General features: G+C 35.1%; 5 protein-coding genes across 12 annotated transcripts in view; 1 reads left to right on the plus strand and 4 right to left on the minus strand.

Moving 5' to 3' along the window:
* The window catches only part of LOC18041102 (exocyst complex component SEC6), a 10,533-nt gene extending 7,100 nt beyond the window's left edge, over positions 1 to 3,433 (minus strand). For 2 of the 8 annotated variants that reach the window (XM_024182995.1, XM_024182991.1), the window contains exons 1-12: positions 3,043 to 3,431; positions 2,915 to 2,953; positions 2,706 to 2,794; positions 2,504 to 2,594; positions 2,319 to 2,408; positions 2,104 to 2,183; positions 1,737 to 1,829; positions 1,475 to 1,501; positions 982 to 1,089; positions 659 to 875; positions 516 to 560; positions 102 to 157 (exon numbers count right to left, since the gene is read on the minus strand). In XM_024182995.1, the coding sequence (XP_024038763.1) occupies positions 102 to 157; positions 516 to 560; positions 659 to 875; positions 982 to 1,089; positions 1,475 to 1,501; positions 1,737 to 1,829; positions 2,104 to 2,183; positions 2,319 to 2,408; positions 2,504 to 2,594; positions 2,706 to 2,794; positions 2,915 to 2,953; positions 3,043 to 3,171 (1,064 nt within the window). In that variant the 5' untranslated portion in view covers positions 3,172 to 3,431. Of the gene's footprint in view, positions 1 to 101; positions 158 to 515; positions 561 to 658; positions 876 to 981; positions 1,090 to 1,474; positions 1,502 to 1,736; positions 1,830 to 2,103; positions 2,184 to 2,318; positions 2,409 to 2,503; positions 2,595 to 2,705; positions 2,795 to 2,914; positions 2,954 to 3,042 lie in introns of those variants that run through there. The other 6 variants (XM_024182996.1, XM_024182992.1, XM_024182993.1 and 3 more) reach the window with 5 other exon arrangements.
* An 807-nt stretch (positions 3,434 to 4,240) lies between these two features.
* Positions 4,241 to 10,779, minus strand: LOC18042707 (ran-binding protein M homolog). The gene is made up of 10 exons (XM_006434601.2): positions 10,180 to 10,779; positions 9,328 to 9,474; positions 9,028 to 9,114; positions 8,869 to 8,914; positions 8,491 to 8,567; positions 7,312 to 7,474; positions 7,155 to 7,223; positions 6,382 to 6,441; positions 5,458 to 5,544; positions 4,241 to 4,747 (listed from the first exon to the last, which is right to left on the minus strand). Exons 1-10 carry the CDS (start codon positions 10,551 to 10,553, stop codon positions 4,466 to 4,468), a joined length of 1,392 nt encoding a protein of 463 aa, XP_006434664.1. The 5' UTR covers positions 10,554 to 10,779; the 3' UTR covers positions 4,241 to 4,465.
* Positions 10,780 to 11,925: 1,146 nt separating this feature from the next.
* Positions 11,926 to 12,789, minus strand: LOC18040978 (V-type proton ATPase subunit G1). Its single transcript, XM_006434602.2, has 4 exons — positions 12,703 to 12,789; positions 12,417 to 12,509; positions 12,182 to 12,282; positions 11,926 to 12,069 (listed from the first exon to the last, which is right to left on the minus strand). Exons 2-4 carry the CDS (start codon positions 12,502 to 12,504, stop codon positions 11,926 to 11,928), a joined length of 333 nt encoding a protein of 110 aa, XP_006434665.1. The 5' UTR covers positions 12,505 to 12,509; positions 12,703 to 12,789.
* Positions 12,790 to 13,051: 262 nt separating this feature from the next.
* Positions 13,052 to 15,850, plus strand: LOC18040568 (MICOS complex subunit Mic10). Its single transcript, XM_006434603.2, has 3 exons — positions 13,052 to 13,282; positions 13,974 to 14,119; positions 15,640 to 15,850. Exons 1-3 carry the CDS (start codon positions 13,144 to 13,146, stop codon positions 15,652 to 15,654), a joined length of 300 nt encoding a protein of 99 aa, XP_006434666.2. The 5' UTR covers positions 13,052 to 13,143; the 3' UTR covers positions 15,655 to 15,850.
* A 492-nt stretch (positions 15,851 to 16,342) lies between these two features.
* On the minus strand, positions 16,343 to 17,915 carry LOC18040569 (carboxymethylenebutenolidase homolog). The gene is made up of 3 exons (XM_006434604.2): positions 17,758 to 17,915; positions 17,297 to 17,595; positions 16,343 to 17,074 (listed from the first exon to the last, which is right to left on the minus strand). The coding sequence occupies exons 1-3, from the start codon at positions 17,857 to 17,859 to the stop codon at positions 16,546 to 16,548; spliced, it is 930 nt and encodes a 309-aa protein (XP_006434667.1). The 5' UTR covers positions 17,860 to 17,915; the 3' UTR covers positions 16,343 to 16,545.
* Between the last annotated feature and the right edge of the window lie 730 nt (positions 17,916 to 18,645).

Genomic DNA, 18,645 nt, shown 5'->3' on the forward strand with positions numbered 1-18,645 from the left:
GGGCAACCAAAACAAAATTTACTGTCTGGATATATTAGCTGAAATCTAGCTGTAGATCCTGGTAAAGCATGATGTAGTAAGAGATTTTAAATAGCACAAACCTTGGAGGAAAACATGGAGCCACATAGTCATAGATATCTCCAAGCTCTCCTCCGATCTATGCGCCAAAATAAAAAATTATGTTATCCAATTTTATCTGCTGCAAGTTATACATAACTTCATGTTTAACTACTAAGACTTTTGCCAGCTCTCTCTGTCCGGAACTTGTCACTTTATCAAATTAAAAATTGTTAATATACAAGAAAATCTTCTGAATAACAGTCCATTGTTTTTTCCATTAGGCTAAAAAACAGAATAACATATCAAACACAAGACTTTTAGCACTTGACGAACAAAAAGGGAATAGAGAGCGGGAAAAAGTAGAAAGAAAAGTGATGATGTGATAAAACTTCCAGTCTTTGAAAGTGGAAAATATTGTACATGAGCAGTAAAAATTAGTAATGAATGGTGCATACCGTTCGAGTTTCCTCCAAAGCTGCTTTTAAGTCTTCAAAAACAAGCTGGTGCATAGATTACTGTAAGGTAATTTATATAGAAAGAAGAAATACAAAATATTCTCCCTTATAATGACATAGCTCATTGATAACAATAAAAACACCTCTGTTAGAAGCTTATTAAACCGTCCTTCAACTGTCTTCCTTATTTTCTCATAGCATTTATCCTTATAGTGTTTTCCCTGAACCTTCAACTTCTGTTGAGTAAGGTTTTTTGAAGAAGCCATTGCAGTGGTAGATTTTCTGCAGGCCATAAGTTCGTAATGCCATTCAATATAGAGCTTGGTGAGACAATGGTGCAATATATGAAGAGTGTGCACCCTGGACAAATGAGATGAAATACCACAGCAATGCTCTGTACTGGAAAAGGCAGAAATGCCAAACTAGAGCTAATATTTAATATTGAAAATAACTTTAAAATGGTTACTTGGCACTTCTACGAGGGTTTGCAATTGTCGCCATCACACCATCTCCCTCAGCCTCCGCTGCTTCCTCTGCAAGTTGCTGATCAAGGATTTCTTGCATTTCAACAACCCTATAGGGCGAAAAACAAATTTCAAGTAAAAAATGACAGATGACTATTTATTAATATATTGGCACTAGAGTAAACTGAATCAATAACATTAACACTGAGGCACAATTTGTGGCAACATATTGCCCCAATGTGTCAAATCCTCAAAGTAAATATGAGACAGAAAAATTAAACTATATCTGCATAGTCACAAGAAAATGCAAAATGTAGCAGAATATTCCTGCATATGGCAACTTTCATCACACAAAGTTTGCCTCAAAGGAGATCCTTTCCTATTTGGAAATTCTGAGAATATAAGAATATTTCTTGCAATTAACAATAAATTACCTAAAAAATAAAAGTCTATAATAAAAGCAGACAATTGCTTAAAGGCCAATCAACTACATACCTCAAAGCACGAACCAACGTTTGCGGACTGCAGTATAAAAGACAGTATACAAAATGAGTGCGAAATAGTTCCAACACACAAATAAAGCAAATATATTCAAAGGCATTTCAATGCATGAGAATAATGTTAACATTAGCAATACAGAGTTAAGGATAATTTATAATGTAGCTTTGCAGCAAAAAGCGAGAGGATAACAGAGACCATCCATACGCATTAAAGAACCGCCGAAGTTAAGAGGTTATCCAGATCTACGAGAATATACCTTTCTTTGGAGAGTTTATAGAAGTTTGAAATATGGGTCCATAATGTCTTCTCAAATGTCTCCCATGTTTGATCAACATCTTCAAAATATTCTCTGGTAAAAATCCAATGCAGAAGTTAAATGAAATCAAGTCATTTAAAAAATAAGACTGTAAATTAATTCTCCAACCCAGGCATCAAAGATAAAAAGTCATTTCAATATCTATGTTCAGTTTCACCATGTTATTATAATCCAAAAGTTTATGTAATTTTTGTCTCCCTCTCAGAACAATTTCTCTATGCATATCTGAAGCTTAATTTAATTATTTTTCTCCATCAATTGTTTTGAGCTTACTATGAATTCATCTATGACTATGAAAAATTCAGACCTCAGTCTGCCAACCTCATCTATATGAGATGCTGCTGCTGCTAGTGCAAACCTCCGTTTCCCATCGAGCGCTGTTAACCTCTATGACAAATTGAAGGTAAAAAGATTAAAGACATTAGTATGTTGAGTAAAATGTAAAAGATTCTTTTAACTTGAAACTACAAATAATATTTCAAGTAAACAATACACACACACACACGCACATGTTAAATCTACCTCATAGGTATTAACAAGTTCTTTATCATCACCCAGAGAATCCCTGGCCTCAGCTGCTTCAACAGAAATGGACATCATACCCTCAACATCCTATTAAAAATATCAATAACTTCAACGCACGTTCACCACAAAGCAATGGCTTCCTCGAACAAGATCATGAAACTGAGTAGAAAGAGTAAACTGACCTTGAGAGTTGTATTCAAGTTATTCCTAGCATTGCTAAGCAGCTTTATCTGATTATGATTTTCGATCAAGGTTTGGCATTCTTGACAGTACCTGATTACAATACAATATAATACGACCACTTTAGCCACACACAAACTCTAAAAAAAATAAAAAATAAAATAAAAAAACAAGTTTCTACAAATTACAATCGCCACCGCATACCTTTCAATAGAAATAAAATTCTCACGAAGCTGGTTTATTGTGTTCTGCGACAAGGCCAGCGATTCTAGTCCAGTCTGCGCCTGTTCAATCTTTAGTCGTACGTTATTTTACGTGATCCAACAAAAACACAAATAAACTCAACGTTATCTCGCCAGCTCTAGTTTCAAATCAAAGAAGAAATGATATTGCCAAATTGAAAGTATAATTACCTGCTCCGCGACCATTGTACTAAGTTGCGCGTCATTTGCCTAGATCAGGATTCCCATTTTTTTTTCCTTTTCAGTCAATTGAATATAGAAAATAATATACAATATGAAATTGGAACCCAAAAATGAACCTGTTGGCGGGCAATGTAATCGGCTTTCATATCTCCAATGAACTGTAATTGATCAGGGAGAGTCAAGAGCTTTGCGACTTCACGGACCGCTGCTTCTTTAGCTTCAACGCCGAGATCCTCACTCATCATCTTGTCCAATGCACTTCTGTTTGTTTGATTTGATTCTATTTTATCGAAACCGGAACTTCTCGCTCTACTTCACGGATTTGAAGCTTTTTATATGGTTCGGTTTTAAATGTCAATAATGTATAAAATAATAGATAAATTGTTATTTAAGTAAAGTAGAAGGGGGTAGATGAAATGAAGTAAAAGACAAATTCTTGCTTTCATTTACAATCCTTCCCAGCTGCTCTAATCCTATTTATTGTGCGTAGTGCAATTTAGTGTTGCCACGATACTGTACAAGTGTCACAATGAGGCTTTAAATAAATCATAGAGTTCGGAAAATTGAATCATTATAATGTACATATACATATAACAAGCAGTAAATAAATAAGGAATGGATGACACTACCCTTTGATTTTTGTTTTTGTTTATAAAATATTAAAAGATAAAATTAATATAGTTGGAGTTAATGAACCTGCTATTTTTTAACTCATTTTTTTAAATATATTAAAAAAAAATCTCTCTCCACTGTTACTGTGTGTAAGCTAAGCTCTCCTATTCTATTTATTTTAGCTGCTTTAAAAACAACATTCAACCCAAATTATTGTTTTAATTAGATAATTTATTGCTGGTAAAGTCATCTTGTAGAAATCTAAAGACATCTTCTTGATAGTTATCATTATGGAGTAATTTAGATATTTGAATGAATGTTGAGGTTGTTGAAATAGAAACTGTTATAACCTATCCAGAATGAAGAAGAAGGAAACCCGACAATAGAAGCAAGTTCTTGACTATTTCGTTTTCATTCAAATTTTCAATTTAGAAAGAAAAACTAACACCCTAATTTCTATAAATTTTGATAAAATTAACTAACTGATTCTATTTTCCCTTTCTCCCATGTGTCTTCGGTGTCTCAAAACTCCCAGCCCTAGGAGACAAGTGATTAGTTCTCTGAATTTGCGGGAGCACATCCACAATGGGAAAGCAGATAAAAATATACACAGCACAGGTTGTGTGATCCAGTCGCTGGCTGTGATAATTCTCCTCTAGTGCCATCCGATTTTGGGACGTAAATGATAAAACACTCGAGCCATGTCTTCAAATTGAACTTTTACACTAAATGATAATATTGCAAGGTTACAAGCTTACAGACGTACAGAGAAAGTCTTCCCTTAGACTTTTCATGAATCGGCAACACCAAGAGAGCCTCTACTTGGTATAACAGACACTAAACCAACTGATTACTTGTAAGGAAATCCGGAGAAAGTCAATTGGCTATATGAACAGGTGAAGATGACAGATGGAATGAACATATCAGCTAGCACTTAGCCTTCTTACCACTATTTAACACCCTGTGCAGATGAAAAGCTTCACCTTGATCCCCATTCATGGACCTTCTCTCCAAGCAGCAAGCAGTCAGCTGTCTAAGTAACCTCTCAAGACATGAATGCAAGCATCCATGCAAATCTTTAACATTGGGATTTGTCGACAAGATCATCGCATTCACTGTGTCGGCCACAATCTCGCGTTGTGAATCTTCAAGAAGATATCCCACAGAGGACTCCTGGGGTTTTTCATATGCCAGCAAAGCAACACAGTCCTATAGAGTTTATTAAAGCAAATTAGCTTTCATATTAACAACAGACAGAAGGATCTAGTAATAATTTTTCAAAGCCCAAAGATGCATGAGGTATAAAAAGACTAATTCAGGTGGTTTATGCATTCATTTTCATTCAACATGCATCAGCTAAATAGTTCCCTAATCTCATTAAGAGTCTTTTTTTTCTTCTTTTTTTTCCTTTTTTAATTCTCCTGTATCTAGCTTGGCTTTAGATGATAAAATATAAAGCAAGCATTCTTCAAAGATTGATAAATGGCCAAAATCCACAATAATATATATGCAGTGTCCTGAGAACCAACAATTCTCTCCCTCCTCTCTCTCAAACACATGCAAAGTTGTCAACTTTTGAAGAGGAAAGAGCTTTTGTGTGAAAGCTAAGTTCAATTAAGCAAAGCAACATTCATTTTTCTGTTAAAGCAAACAATTTATGCTTGCAAAAGCAATTAATTTGATCATATAAGATATAACAAAAAATTGGAAAAGTATAGTTTTGCAGTTGAAACTTTGGGTCATATTAGGATCACTAATAACATGCCTTGACAGGATAAATTTCTCTTGCTAATGGTTCTTTTGGTATATGACCATCAAACATCAATATGCACATGGAAAAGTTGCAGCATTTTATAGCGGAAACAAATGTTTCATTAAGCAAAGAATTGTGTAGTTGCTGAAAAAAGAATTCTCAGTACCTGAACCAACTCCTCAAATCCAGCCAACCCAAAATATTTTGCTAATTCCATCCTGCCATACTTCACTGCCTCCTCCAGTGCTCCAACCTACATATCAGATGAAGTGTTAAGGGTATGCATGTATTAAATTTTGTTAAGCTTTATAACGTTGAACTAAGGCCTCTCCTTGTCCCACCACCACACCCCTATACCACTTGAGCTTCAGGCCAGAAGCCTCCATTGACCTTAATTTGTCATAACCATGTAATATTACCAAAAATTGAGGACTTTCTATTCAAAACTAAAGTAAAGGGGATGTAGAAAAAGCACAAAGACATAGCTGTGGAGAGGGGTGTACTAACACCATCATATGTCGTGATAACCATTCCATATCCAGTTTCTGGATATGATAAGGCCCACTTTAATGAAAAATGGTACACCTTTCTCTATACTGAATGAGAAAAAAAACACTATGCTGTTCTCTCTTTTTTCTTTTTTTTTTACCACTAAAAAAAATGGACCAGTATTAATGATAATAGAATTCATAGCGAAAAGCTTGACAGAAAATCCTGGAACAACCAAAAAGCCAGCAAAAGAGATCTATACGTGTAACAAGTAGTAGACATCAAGATGTGCTTTCCATTATTCCTTCAAAATGATAATATTTAAAAAAAAAATTAAGTTAAACTAAAAAAGCTTCTGATGTGAAACTACATGGTTGATTTTCTGCTACATGAAGCTAATAGTTAGTAATTATGACCAAGTGGTTTTCTAGCAAATTTCTTTGACTGGCCATTCAAGTTCGAATCCTAGGGGAGGTAGGGAGCTAAATAGATCAATTTGGGCTTTTGCGCCTCCCCCCACCCTTAAAAAACATCCCCCCAAAAGGGGAAAAAAACAACTGTCTTTTTAAAAAATAATAATAATGATGGAACAAGGACATACCCGAACCAACTCAATGAACTTTTGGCAGTGAAGCAAAAAGCAAGTAGATGATTTATCATCCTGCAGAAAACAAAACTTACTGTCACGAAGAGAATAAAGGACATGCTGTCATAATTCTCCTGAACACAAGCAAAAACTTATGGCAGATGATTCAGTATCCACCGAAGCATAAATTTTTGACAAGAACTCCAGTGCAATAGCTATAAAACATAGAATAAGATTACATAATTCATAATCATGGTCTCAAAGATTTCATATGCCTATTTGCTGCAATAGAAAAGATAATCAATCCCGTGCAGCACTGCATCAAATCTACATAAATTTAACAAATGCATTGTAAGTTCTCATTATGCCATTCAACTGTGCTAGCACGAATATGTAACCTATAAAGTAGCTTACCATAAGGATGGTAATGACCATGATTCTAGGACATAAATCCGACCTGATATGTCCAAACATACATCTGCATTACGTCAAGAAGCAAATGTAGCATGCCACAGCACTCAACTACACATACAGACATAGAAATGTGCATGGAATATTATATATCATGAAGATCATGATTTGAAAATCCAAATCGCATCCCTGGACCCATTAAAAAACACTGATAGCTACATACTAATGACAAAACAAGAAGAGTACAATAAAATCCAAAATAGCCATAACAGTGGAAGGGAAAGAATTAAAGGAAGATAGACGTTAAAGGAAGTCCTATAAATGCATATCCAAACAATAGTATGTTCATAACAGCAAAAACTCTTAAGCCACCCCACCTGAACAATCCAGGGATGCCAGTTTCGAAGTTTATCAAATGCAGCATCAATCTCACCATTCCTGATTAGCTTCATTGACAGAGAGAATGAGTTAGTCAAGAAAAAGTCCATCAATCTCACCATTACTGATCACACCAATTGTAAAACAAAACCATACCTGTCTAAGAGTCTTTCGCTGATTTAAAGCATACACATTGTCTTGCTCATTGAAGCCATTTTCTTGGGCAACAAAGACAGGAGGAACAGTAGTTTTACCAGCCAAATCAAATGAATTGAGTGTATCTTCATATCCATAATGTTGTAAGTAGGAGCGAACAAGTCTGCTCAAAAAAATATAAATAAATTTGCAACTGAAAAATCCTAGTCCTAAATGTTAGAAAATACTAATAAATGATCAAAAGAAGAACATGATGACAGCATTGATAGCAGGCAAACCTTAGCACTGATATGTAGATAGAAAGAAGAAACAATATGACTGTAAGTGCTAAAACTAGATATCAGATTCAAAACAGATAAAACCCGGAGCTGAATTCCAAGCACATATTTTCATGCTGCCAGGAGACACAGAAAATTTTTAAAGGCCAATGAACATCAAGATTATGGTTTAATTCTAATATGGACCCAATCTGGATACTTTCTAGTAGCTTAACAAAGTATTATAGTCTTTGCTTCCATATTAGAAATCTCATGCCATCAGTTAACTACTACAAGTGTTTTCCTTAAATGTTTGGACTCAATGATGATTCTCTATTTTATAGATTAATGTATTGAACTATAATAGTAAAGTCAAAACCGTCGGAAATGAAGGAACGCTCACTTTAATGGTCCATGATTATCATTAGTTTTTTTTTTTTTTTGTGTGTGGCTAAGAAACAAGAGATTGTCATTAGATATTAGTATCTCACTAGTCCTTCATGCATACTTTTCACAAAGTCTAAGTCATACTGTTTAAGAATCCTACTCCTAAACGAATAGCAAGAAAAGAACCCTATACAAAAACGGATGTAATTCTGTCAGTACCAACCTGAAAGAACACTAAAGAATTTTTAAATCTTTGAAACTTTGTTTGAGAGAATGATTGTGTTCCTTCCAAGGTGTGCCTGCTTAGGAACCTCGGGTTATGATTCTTACAACCATATCATTCTTCCTGCTGTTATTAATTTATTTAATTGGTGTTCTGCTTTGGTTCCAGAAATTTGGCAGCTATCTATTAGTTTCAATTCCACCATACAATTAAGTTTTTTCTTATTTTCCCATGGCATCCAAAAAGAGTCTATTTACACTAACTCCATAAGCAGAAAGTATTTCTTCGAAGCACATTTAAACATGAACTCACCCATAACTGACATTAGGGGGTAGTGAAATCTTTTCAATTGTCATTTGTTGCTTCATCCTCTCTTGTGCTTCGTACTCCTAATCAAATGATAATAAGAGATGTTAAAAGAGACAAAATGCTGACAAGCAAGCACTGGAATGTATACTTTTACGGATTATAAAAGCTTCAAAATTAGCAAAGTAGCGGAATTCGCTACTATTTAACTTAGGAAATAATCCTTTTGACCGTTGAAGTTTCTTCCCTTACACATGAATACATACACACATATAGACACAAACAAAAGCATGAAAAGGCTGAAGGTTAGCAAATATAAAATAAAATAGGCTGAATTAAGAAAAAATTGCAGGCTGTACTTAAAAAGACAAATAAGGGGCTCGCCTTAAGATCAAAAGCAAATTTTTTCTGGCCGAAGTTGACAAGAACCCTACAAGGATTGACACAAAAATGCATTTAAAAATGAGGCCTATCAGACTGGACTTAAAATGGATAAAAAAGTGGCATTTGATGCAAATATTTAGAAAGGAAAGTATAACCTACTCCTCGTTTTGGCTGTGAACAGCAATGGTCGGAAACAAGGGACCCTTGATGTCCTTGTACACTGCTCCTACTAATGAACCATTTTTACTGCAACATACAGGGTCATGATGACATCTTCAGAAGAAATGGATAACAACAGAGTATAATAATGTTGTAAATTCACTCAACATAAATATATAGTCAAGCCCGTACAAAATAATGACATCTCCATAAGAAATAGATAACAAGAGTAAGATAATATTGACTACATAAATAAATAATCAAGTCACTTAAACGAACGAAAGTACATAACAGCCTTACGTGAAAAAAAATTCCTGTGAAGCATAGTTAATACCACCACCAACAGTATCATTAGTTGTAAACGTAGGGCCAAAGGCCTCTCCCTTTCCTTGTCCACGATAAAGCAATCCATCATCCCCATGGTATCCACAACTGTTCGCTTCCCACCTGCGAAAGGAATATGGATAAGGAAAAGGGTGCAGGTAGACGGCAATATATCATAAGTAACAGAATTATTCAATAGCTATGAGCTTATATATAAGTTATACATTCTCCTAATTATGTAACATTTTGGACTCAAGCATGAACCAAGTATATTTTGATAAATTAAGTCCTAACAACTGGAAGTCTATCTCAAATATAAAGCTTTCATCCATTCAGGATCTCAAGCCATCTGAAGCTAATCCTTTTATACTTCATAAGAATCAAATGATGCATGAAGATGAAAACAACATTCACCGGTGATCCTAAAAATTATAAAACATTCATTCGTGCCGTGGTTTCTGTTCTATTTAATTCCAAATAATTGCAGTATAGAATAAAGAATGCCAGTTGATAGATTCCCTTAACATTGCCATTCAACAATTAGCACTTAGTTTCAACCAAACATAGGCTCCTACTAATTAAGAGTATATGCATGCAACTGTTGTGCTTATACTTGGCAGTATAAATTTGGAATCCTAATGTTATACTCCATAGCTAGTGATTCCATTCCATGAAATCTAAATCCCAAACATCCCTGGAGCATTTCTTTGAACTGTTTATTCACCCTAATTCATTTCAATACTCCTTAGTTCATTATCCCAACAAGTAAACACAATTCAATTAATAGTATAAGGAATAATTACAATAATTACTAATAAAAATAGTTACCCTGGTTGCCTCCGCATCTTGAAAGACTCACTGGTAAATCCAATGGCAATCTGGCCCTTGGCACCAGCGTCCTCCACGTAAATCTCAAAGTAATAAACAAGCCGCTTAACAGGGGCCGGCTTGTTAGCTTGGACGACGCCGACATCATGGCCGTGCAGATTGACGCTAGTGTACTTGACCGACAACTTATCCGGCGAAACCACCAGGAACCCTCCAGAGCTGTTGATCGTGTTCAGCTCCGTCGGCACCTCTTCTTCCTCAAAATCCTCCTCCTCCCGCTTTCCGCCCATCGAGCTCGAAGAAGCCCGGGCCAGCGCGAGGAAGTGCAAGCCGAGATCTTCATTTTTAATGTTGTTAGTGTTGTTTGTGCTCATTGTTTGGAATTGGCATAAAGTGAAACCCTACACTTGTTTCAAAGAATCATACATGAGCAGGAGAGTTCGGAGTTCGTAACTTGCGAAATTGGGAACCTCAGCCTCAGGTGGGTAGCACTTAGCAAAAATGACGGGGGGTTTGGTTACTTGTCAGAGCAATCTGTTGCGTACTACGTAGTATTAGCTAGCGTATAGCCGTATACTATACACCACACGCCTGCCTTTAAAGTCCACCATTGTCAAAACATCCGGGCAAGGGCCAGTCGAATGAATTAATGCTAAGTGCCAATTTGTAGGCCTCTATTACAAAGCCCGGACCAGATTGACAATGCTTTCTGCAGTTAGCCCATACAGCCCACTCTTTAGTTGATTTTCCTTTTATCTTAAAACATTTTGCTTAATTTCTTTTTCCTTTTTTTTTCATTTTCTTCTTTTGTTTATGTTTTGGTCATTGGAACCACAAACAATAAAAACAACAATAATAGTCTATTTTCAATATGCTCCACTCTAATTCCAATTGCAAATATAAATCATTAGTAAGTAGTAACTCTTATTTTGACATATCTTAATTGGCAAGTCTTGACATGCGGCGATCGTCAAGTTTATAGACCTTAGACAGGTCCAATCTAATTTACATTAATTAGAGCTAGATTTAATCTTATACGTAAAAGAGCAAAACACGGTATGAACTTGATGACAAATCCTATTTGACTTCTAAAGTACTTGAATGAACAAAACTTCTAAAGTATTTCTTCTAAATACAAGAAATGTTTAGTCATCCATGAATATTGTATTTTATTTTATTTTTTGAGTAAATTGATGTGCACATCTGATATTTTTCATTAATGTTTTAATTTGTTACAAAATTGTTTTCTTTCGCTATGATCTTATATCAAGTTTATAGTATTATTAAAGGAGGCTAAAATATCATTTGGGTTTTGACCATCTCCTTATCTTAAAAGTGGGGGGAAAAAAGTTTGCTTTGCACCAAAAACTAATGTTAAAAAATTTTCATATTGTTCTCGCACAAGGTTGATTATCGTAGCACATTTTGAGTATTAAAAAGGCTTTATGTAGTATTTATATTTCTTGTATTTGAGTAAATGGAGGCCTCTTCAAGATTGTCTCTTCTCGCAAATAATCATTCGATTGTGTGTCCATGCAATTTTATTATAGACAAGAAAGATCGATCTTTGCTCCAATGAAACTAATATGTTTCTTTTTGGAATTTTTAAAAAATAAGAACAATCGACAAAATAATTCTGAACACATCAAATGTGCTCCATTATGAGATTAGCCAGCCTAATGGACCAATGACTCAAAAATTAAAAAGGGAAAGGAAATAAAATCTTCTGCTACTATGCATCAATCATCAAATTTTGATGGTAGTAATATACTTAATGAGCAAATCTGTCACTTCTTTTGAAACTTTTAAAGCCGTATCTTTTAACTGCTTAATTTTGATTTCTGCTTCTTCCTCGAGTCTTTTTACAGTTGATTCAGAACTTCCACTTGTCTGCAAAATATAAAATCCCATGTGAGTGTAAAAAACAAAAAAAAGTTTAAATGGCAGTGGGACAATCCAATAATAAAAAAGTTTTGAAGATAATGAATCATTCATAATCTACCTCAGATATTCTCTTTTGATACTCGGTTTCTAAGTGAGACTTATAAAGTGTTACCTCCTTCTCGGCTTCATCTTTAGCTTGCTTTAACCTTGACATTTTCACTATACTTATACACACACGTACATAAAAGGTGAAATTAATTATCATAAAGTGAATCTATTCATGAAAACATATGAATAATTAAGGTCGTTGTGGTTGGCGGAAAAAAAAGAAAAGAAAAGAAAGAAATTCATACGGTTTCTCGCACTGGAAACAATGTGCTGGGCCTCTTGTTCAGCGTTTAGCAGCATCTGAATGCCTCCCTGACCTCTGAATGAATCCATTACAACTACGTACACAAATGAATGCGCATGCAATACAGCATTAGTGGATTACAATCTCTATCATGCATAATGATCTACAACTCGTGTCCATAACTTGAATTAAAAAAATAAAAAGATAATTATAGAAAAATTGCATTGATGATTAATGAACGTATAAAAAGAATAATAATAAGAAGAAGAAGAAGAAGAAGATGATACCTGGATGAAATTGATAATCTTCTATAGAAATACCAAATACCAGGGACACAGTTAATGAAGATTGGAAATTGAAGAACGGGAGAAACTAAAGAAATTAATAATCCATCTCCACGGTATGCGGGATTAGTTTTTTGGGTTAGTTACATGCATGTGCTTAATTTTCGTTCAAAAATGTGTAAGTACTCGGCAACAGCAACCCCTCAAAATTAATAATTATAGACGATGGGCCTAAACCCTACTCAGTAAATGGGCTTGGTGAGTCTTCTTAGCCCAAACGCCACCGATGGATCGAAAAGCCCAACACTCATTTTCCCCGTCGATAGGAGGAGGACCGAACGCGAAGACAATACAGCAGAAGGAAACGAAGGGAACAAGAGAACAAAAGAAAACCTACACTCGAGAACGGAAAAAGAGATCGAAGGAATCTGCGAAATTAATAGAATGGTGGAGGACAATTCGAAACAAATTGTGCCGCCGAAATACGACTTGAACGCGAAATGGGACGCGTGCATTGATCTGACGGTCCGTAGATTCGTCTACTCTTCGCTCGGTGGAGCCTTTGCCGGTCTCCTTTTCTTCAGTCAGTCTCTGCTTATCCTTTTTCTTTTATTATTTTTCTGGAAGATTTGATTGATACGCTCTTGCTTTGCTTAGATTTGTTAGATATCGACGTGCAGTATTTGCTTTTCATATATGAAATGTCTTGCTTTTAAAATTTGACTGTCAATTATGGGAATAATGTGCGGCTTGCTTGAATGAACTTATGTTGAACTACTCAAATTTTGGTTTAAATTTGTTTCCTTTTGCTGATAATGAAATGTCTTCATGAGCCGCTGCTGTTATATTTCTTTTTGCACGTGTTGCTTCTGTATCTGTCCCCATACTCTGTCTCTTTCAGTTTGTGACTTCCTCCCTTAACCTAAAGAATAACCGTTCCTCTGTTCTTCTTGCTCCTAGAAAAAAGAAATAAGCTTGTTTTGTGATTAGAATAGTGTGTATATTAGTCTGTTTCCTCTAGGTAAATATCTGCTCTGCTTCTTCCTGCATTTGCAAGTAACATACATCCCCATTATTCTGGCTTTTGTTGAAATCATGACACAGAAGGGAAGAATATCAAATTAGTGGCTCATGTGATATTTGGGAAAGTTTCTTTGCATGTTCGTTTACTGATCACTTTGGCTCTGGCATTTTGGAAACTGGTGTGGTAGTTTGTTGGTTTTTAAGTTGATGTTTATAACCTTCCCAAATTAACAATCTTAAATTTAAACCAGGGAGTCCGGTGACTCGCTGGGCATCTGTAGCTTTTGGTGCTGGATTGGGCATTGGATCTGCATACACAGACTGCTCTCATTTTTTTGATGGCTCTCCTTCTAAGTTGGCTTCTCCTAAGATTTCATCAGATACTCCAGCTCCTCAGGTAGGTCTTGTAATTGCGTGTATCAAAGAGAGGCAGTGAATTATGCACTTGTTTTCTATGTAGATGTTTTCATCATCTATATGTTTGCCTTCATGCTCTCTCTCTCTGTCTCTCTCTCACGAACATCATGCTTTCACCATCATAGATTTATCTATTTATTATCTAGCGGTGCTAGTCTTTTGTGTGTAAAATGGCAGTGAGATTTCTAGTCGAATATGTTTTCAGTAATGCTAATACCAATGTCTGGACAAGTATCCTGTGGAGGTAGTATCTCAAGGGCTGTTAACATTTGCTGGGCAGCAGGGGATTTTTACATCACATGGACTTTGAACATGTCTAATATATTACTTAATCTAATCACATTTACAGATACAATTTTTATTAGTAAGAATATAAGATCATTGATAGGCAAATGAATTGGAAAGAGGTCAAATAAGTAAGTAACTCAGTTATAAGAGTAACTCTCAAGTTACTAAAGTTTAGAAGTGCTCGCAGATTAGTGTCAAACTTCTTTTCCCAGGGGTCACATCATAAACTCATTGTGTTTTTGGGAAGAAAACATTTTAGTCTTCCTTCATTCTTATTATGTGGTTGGTTCACAATCTTATAAGCATATCATGAATGTCTTGCTTCTTGCAAGCAAACGAGAAGGGACAATTGAAATTAAGATTGCCAATTGATATATTTTCTCTCCCACTCTACACGATTTATAGATTCGTGTGAGTTGTTCAAGAATGTTGTACTTGAGTTGCATGTCCCGGTGTTGTAGTTTGTTTAATAACCGCACTGACTTATTACAGGGGTAACCATATTGGCTTATTACAGGGGTAGAACCTTTGTGCAATTACTAAATTTGTTCACTGGAATCAGATCAAATAATGTAGAATAGAAATGTGGGTGGTAGTTGGAAGCAAGAGAATGGCATGTCTAATGATGTTGTTGTTGAGAATTGAGTTTGACCTGTATCAGGTTTATTCTCTTAGTGACAGTCGTCAATTGGATGGTGGGATGGGGTACTAAAATTTTTTGAAAGTTGTGAAATTTACCATTCAATTGATGAATGCAACATCACTTCGTATCTAAAATTTGGGGTTTTTTGTATTACTTTTATTTTTTAGTTTATCTCCCGCAGACTGAGGCTTATTCTCTTTTGGATATGAGATAACATTGGAATGGTGAATCGGACTTAGTGAAAAAAGCAGAAGTCAAATTACTATTTTTGAATCCAAGCAATTGAATTATGAAGTTCTATTATCTAGTTGATAACTCAAAAGTTTTTTGGAGACCCTTTAGTTATTTATTGTCAATTCTGAGTTTTGTATTGTATATTATTTCTGCTGTCTTTGGGATGATTTGTGTCCAAGCTCACATAATTCATTGTATGATAGCTATGTAGTGGTCTGTTATTTACTGAATTGTGAGTGTTTTTTAATTATTTGAAGTAGTTATTGCTTTGTAACGTGAAGTTCATCATCAAATTTTGTTACTAAAGTTTATTAGTTCTTACTTTTTTTTTGCAGGATGGACATGAATGAGTTGATATTTTGAAGCTAACCGTAGTTTGGATCACTTTGGAATCACATTTTTCTTCATTGGAGAATGTTGGCATGTTTTCCCGTGATTGCTTTTGAAAATGTCGCACAAATTCTGCTCTTTATGAAACAGTTAATTATGTACTGCAAATACCAATTCAAAGTTGTAATTCTCGCCAATGAAAATTTACTGGAGCAACGAAAAAGAGAGAAATAATTGCTTTCAAAAGTTTCCATTTCCCAAGTTTTTAACCCCTGAGATTTTATATTGGTTGGAGAAAAAGAAACCCTACTATATTTTACTAGTTCTCGTCTGACACCTAGATATGAGTAGAAAACCCAATCTTAACAACATTTTTACACTGCTCCCTCTTCTCAGCCAAAAAAATGAACGAGTAGTTGATGATAATAAATTCTTATAACAATCGGACAAGACATTCGTTCAATGTGCAAATTTTAGATTTCAGGTGTTTAATTGTGTTTTGCAGTAGAAATTCACTGTTTACTTGAAAATTTTTATCTTTCCGGCCGCCCTCTCCGCCCTCTCTATCTCGTTGTTAAATTTCAGATGGCCCTCGCTTATTTCCATTTGAAGAAATTCTAATGCCTATTGCATGGGCTTGAATTGATTTTGTTGTATTATCTAGGGTGATTGAACTGAAAAATTCCACTTTCCTTCCTACCATAGTACTTGAAAATTCTACCCTTGACCAAAGGCTGGGTAGATATTGTCTCCAATATTACTGCTTCGATAAATTATGAGGAAGTTGATTATAGCTTAAACAAAACCAACCACTTGAAACTTCAGTAGTCAACATGTACACCGCCAGGGATTCAACTTTAAGGGAAAGACAGGATTTACAGAGAGTTTTTTGTAATGGAACTCAAGACAGCTTAATTGTTCATAACCAAACCATCATGCAGCCAATTTCTCATTTCTGTAAATGCTTGTTCTGCATCTTCATCTTCTTCAGGAGAACTAGGCCGATGGGCGAAGCCATGGCCTCTGCCCTTGAAAATCAGCACCTTTGATCCCCTACCAATGCTCTTCTCAACATCCTTCAACACATTCACAGCACAAACAGGATCATTGTCACCGGATACAAACAAGACAGGCACATTGACATTTGATGCTAGAGATTGATCTATCCTTGTGCCATAAAATGAGACCCCAATGCCAAAACAACCACCCTGATCCTGAGCCAGAACATCTATTACTCGGCCACCTCCAAAACAAAACCCAACTATACCAAGCTTCTTTGAAATTCCTGCAGCCATAAATTCATCAACCATCCATTTTGTTGAAGTGTATATGTCTTTTGAAATCCTCTCAAAGTCTTGCTTTGCTAACCATTCTTCAAACATAGCCTTTGGTCGCTCCTTTGACCATGGATCCCCACGAAATAAGTCCGGAACAAGAACACTGCAATTCCCACCCAACCCCCCCCCCCCCCCAAAACCAAGCAGAAGCAAAACAGACAGATGGAGCGTGATTAAATCCCAGAATAATATTTTGAAAGAAATTATCCAATGAGCAACGTCATCCGTCTTATGTAACATGAGCAATGCCGCCTAGTGATTCATTATTCAATATTTCAATACATATACATATAATTAGTTAATGCTTAAAGGTTAAGAAGCATACTTGTAACCATTGCAAGCAACACGATATGCGAAATCTCTTGTGGCTGAATCCTGAAATCCAAAAATATCAGAGAGCAGAAGCAAACCGGTTCCGTTGTTGTTTTTGACAGGTTTAAAAAGATAAGCTTGGATGGCGTCGTCAGCCTCCTCACCAATGGAAAGCTCAACTCCATTAACCAACTCACAAGTTTCATCATCTAAGCCGTCTTCTTCCACTTCCACTAGACTACAAGATACTTTGAAGACTGCATTATGATTCCTCCTAAATGATGGCCTTTGAAAATTTGTACCGCTCTTCCTCTGAAAAAATACTGAAGCTTTACAATCAGAAAATTATAGCTTCCAAAAATAAAACAAACGCAAAGTAGTAGTTTATAAGCTCATTGTGTATGAAAATTAAAGAAAAAATACGTATTAAAGAAAAAAAAACAAGTATTTGTAAAAGAATGAATGTGAGCGTACAAGCAGAGGAGCAGAGCTCCTGGAGAACAAGTGAAGACGGCAAACTGGGCTATTGAAAACTGAAGCCGACGATGCAAATAAGGGGGCTGCTGCCAGCTCCATTTCTGTGTCTCTGCTTGCAGGTTGACTTTCAGATATTTTTATTCACTTCACTTTCCACCTCAAATCAATATTGGCTTTTCTTTTTATTTGTTCTTATTTTTACGTTCTTCTCGAAAATAATAATTTGCGTATTTTATCATTGTATATCTTATTAGTAAAAAATGATAAGCTTTTCTAATAAGATAATTAAAAAATAGTTTACCATAATTTCATTTTATCGCATCCAATTTTTTTTCCATTAAGATGTAAGTTATTAAAAAAAAAGAATCACTTCTAAATTAAAAAAGGGAAAATTTTTAACCTACCCCTAAATAAATTGATATTTTACACCGCGCACTCAAAAAAATTGACGTGTTGCACCGCGCCCCCAATTCCGTTAATTTTTCATTTATTTCTAACTGCTCCGTCTAACTTTTGATTGAATGATAAAAATACCCCTCTATATGAAAAAAATAAAATAAAATATTTAGCTCATCTAATTTTTTAAAGGCTTTTTTTTTCAATTGCAATAAAAAATTTTCTTATTACATGTACGTTGTCACCACTATTATTTTTCCTTTAATTTTTTAAAGATTTTTATTTCCATTGCAATAAAAAAAATTTCTTGTTACATGTACATTGTCACCATTATTAATTTTCCTTTAATTTTTTAAAGATTTTTATTTCGATTGTAATAAAGAGAATTCCCATTAAAATTAATTTAAGAAATGAACTTCTAATTTTACCCCTCCACCGTTAAACTTAATTGAGAAAATAACGAAATTAAGGACGCGGTGCAATAAGTCA

Source organism: Citrus clementina, unplaced genomic scaffold (assembly GCF_000493195.1).
Source record: "Citrus clementina cultivar Clemenules unplaced genomic scaffold, Citrus_clementina_v1.0 scaffold_5, whole genome shotgun sequence".
NCBI lineage: Eukaryota > Viridiplantae > Streptophyta > Magnoliopsida > Sapindales > Rutaceae > Citrus > Citrus x clementina.

Coding starts and splice junctions, on each gene's coding strand:
- LOC18040978 (XM_006434602.2), bottom strand. CDS start 12,504: ATGGATTCATTCAGAGGTCAGGGAGGCATTCAGATGCTGCTAAACGCT. Junction 12,283..12,416: donor TGTTTCCAGTGCGAGAAACC/GTATGAATTTCT, acceptor GTATAAGTATAG/TGAAAATGTCAAGGTTAAAG. Junction 12,070..12,181: donor ATCAAAAGAGAATATCTGAG/GTAGATTATGAA, acceptor TATATTTTGCAG/ACAAGTGGAAGTTCTGAATC.
- LOC18040569 (XM_006434604.2), bottom strand. CDS start 17,859: ATGGAGCTGGCAGCAGCCCCCTTATTTGCATCGTCGGCTTCAGTTTTC. Junction 17,596..17,757: donor GGAGCTCTGCTCCTCTGCTT/GTACGCTCACAT, acceptor GTATTTTTTCAG/AGGAAGAGCGGTACAAATTT. Junction 17,075..17,296: donor GTTGCTTGCAATGGTTACAA/GTATGCTTCTTA, acceptor TGGGAATTGCAG/TGTTCTTGTTCCGGACTTAT.
- LOC18042707 (XM_006434601.2), bottom strand. CDS start 10,553: ATGAGCACAAACAACACTAACAACATTAAAAATGAAGATCTCGGCTTG. Junction 9,115..9,327: donor TCACAGGAATTTTTTTTCAC/GTAAGGCTGTTA, acceptor TGTATGTTGCAG/TAAAAATGGTTCATTAGTAG. Junction 4,748..5,457: donor GATTTGAGGAGTTGGTTCAG/GTACTGAGAATT, acceptor TAAACTCTATAG/GACTGTGTTGCTTTGCTGGC.
- LOC18040568 (XM_006434603.2), top strand. CDS start 13,144: ATGGTGGAGGACAATTCGAAACAAATTGTGCCGCCGAAATACGACTTG. Junction 13,283..13,973: donor TGCCGGTCTCCTTTTCTTCA/GTCAGTCTCTGC, acceptor AATTTAAACCAG/GGAGTCCGGTGACTCGCTGG.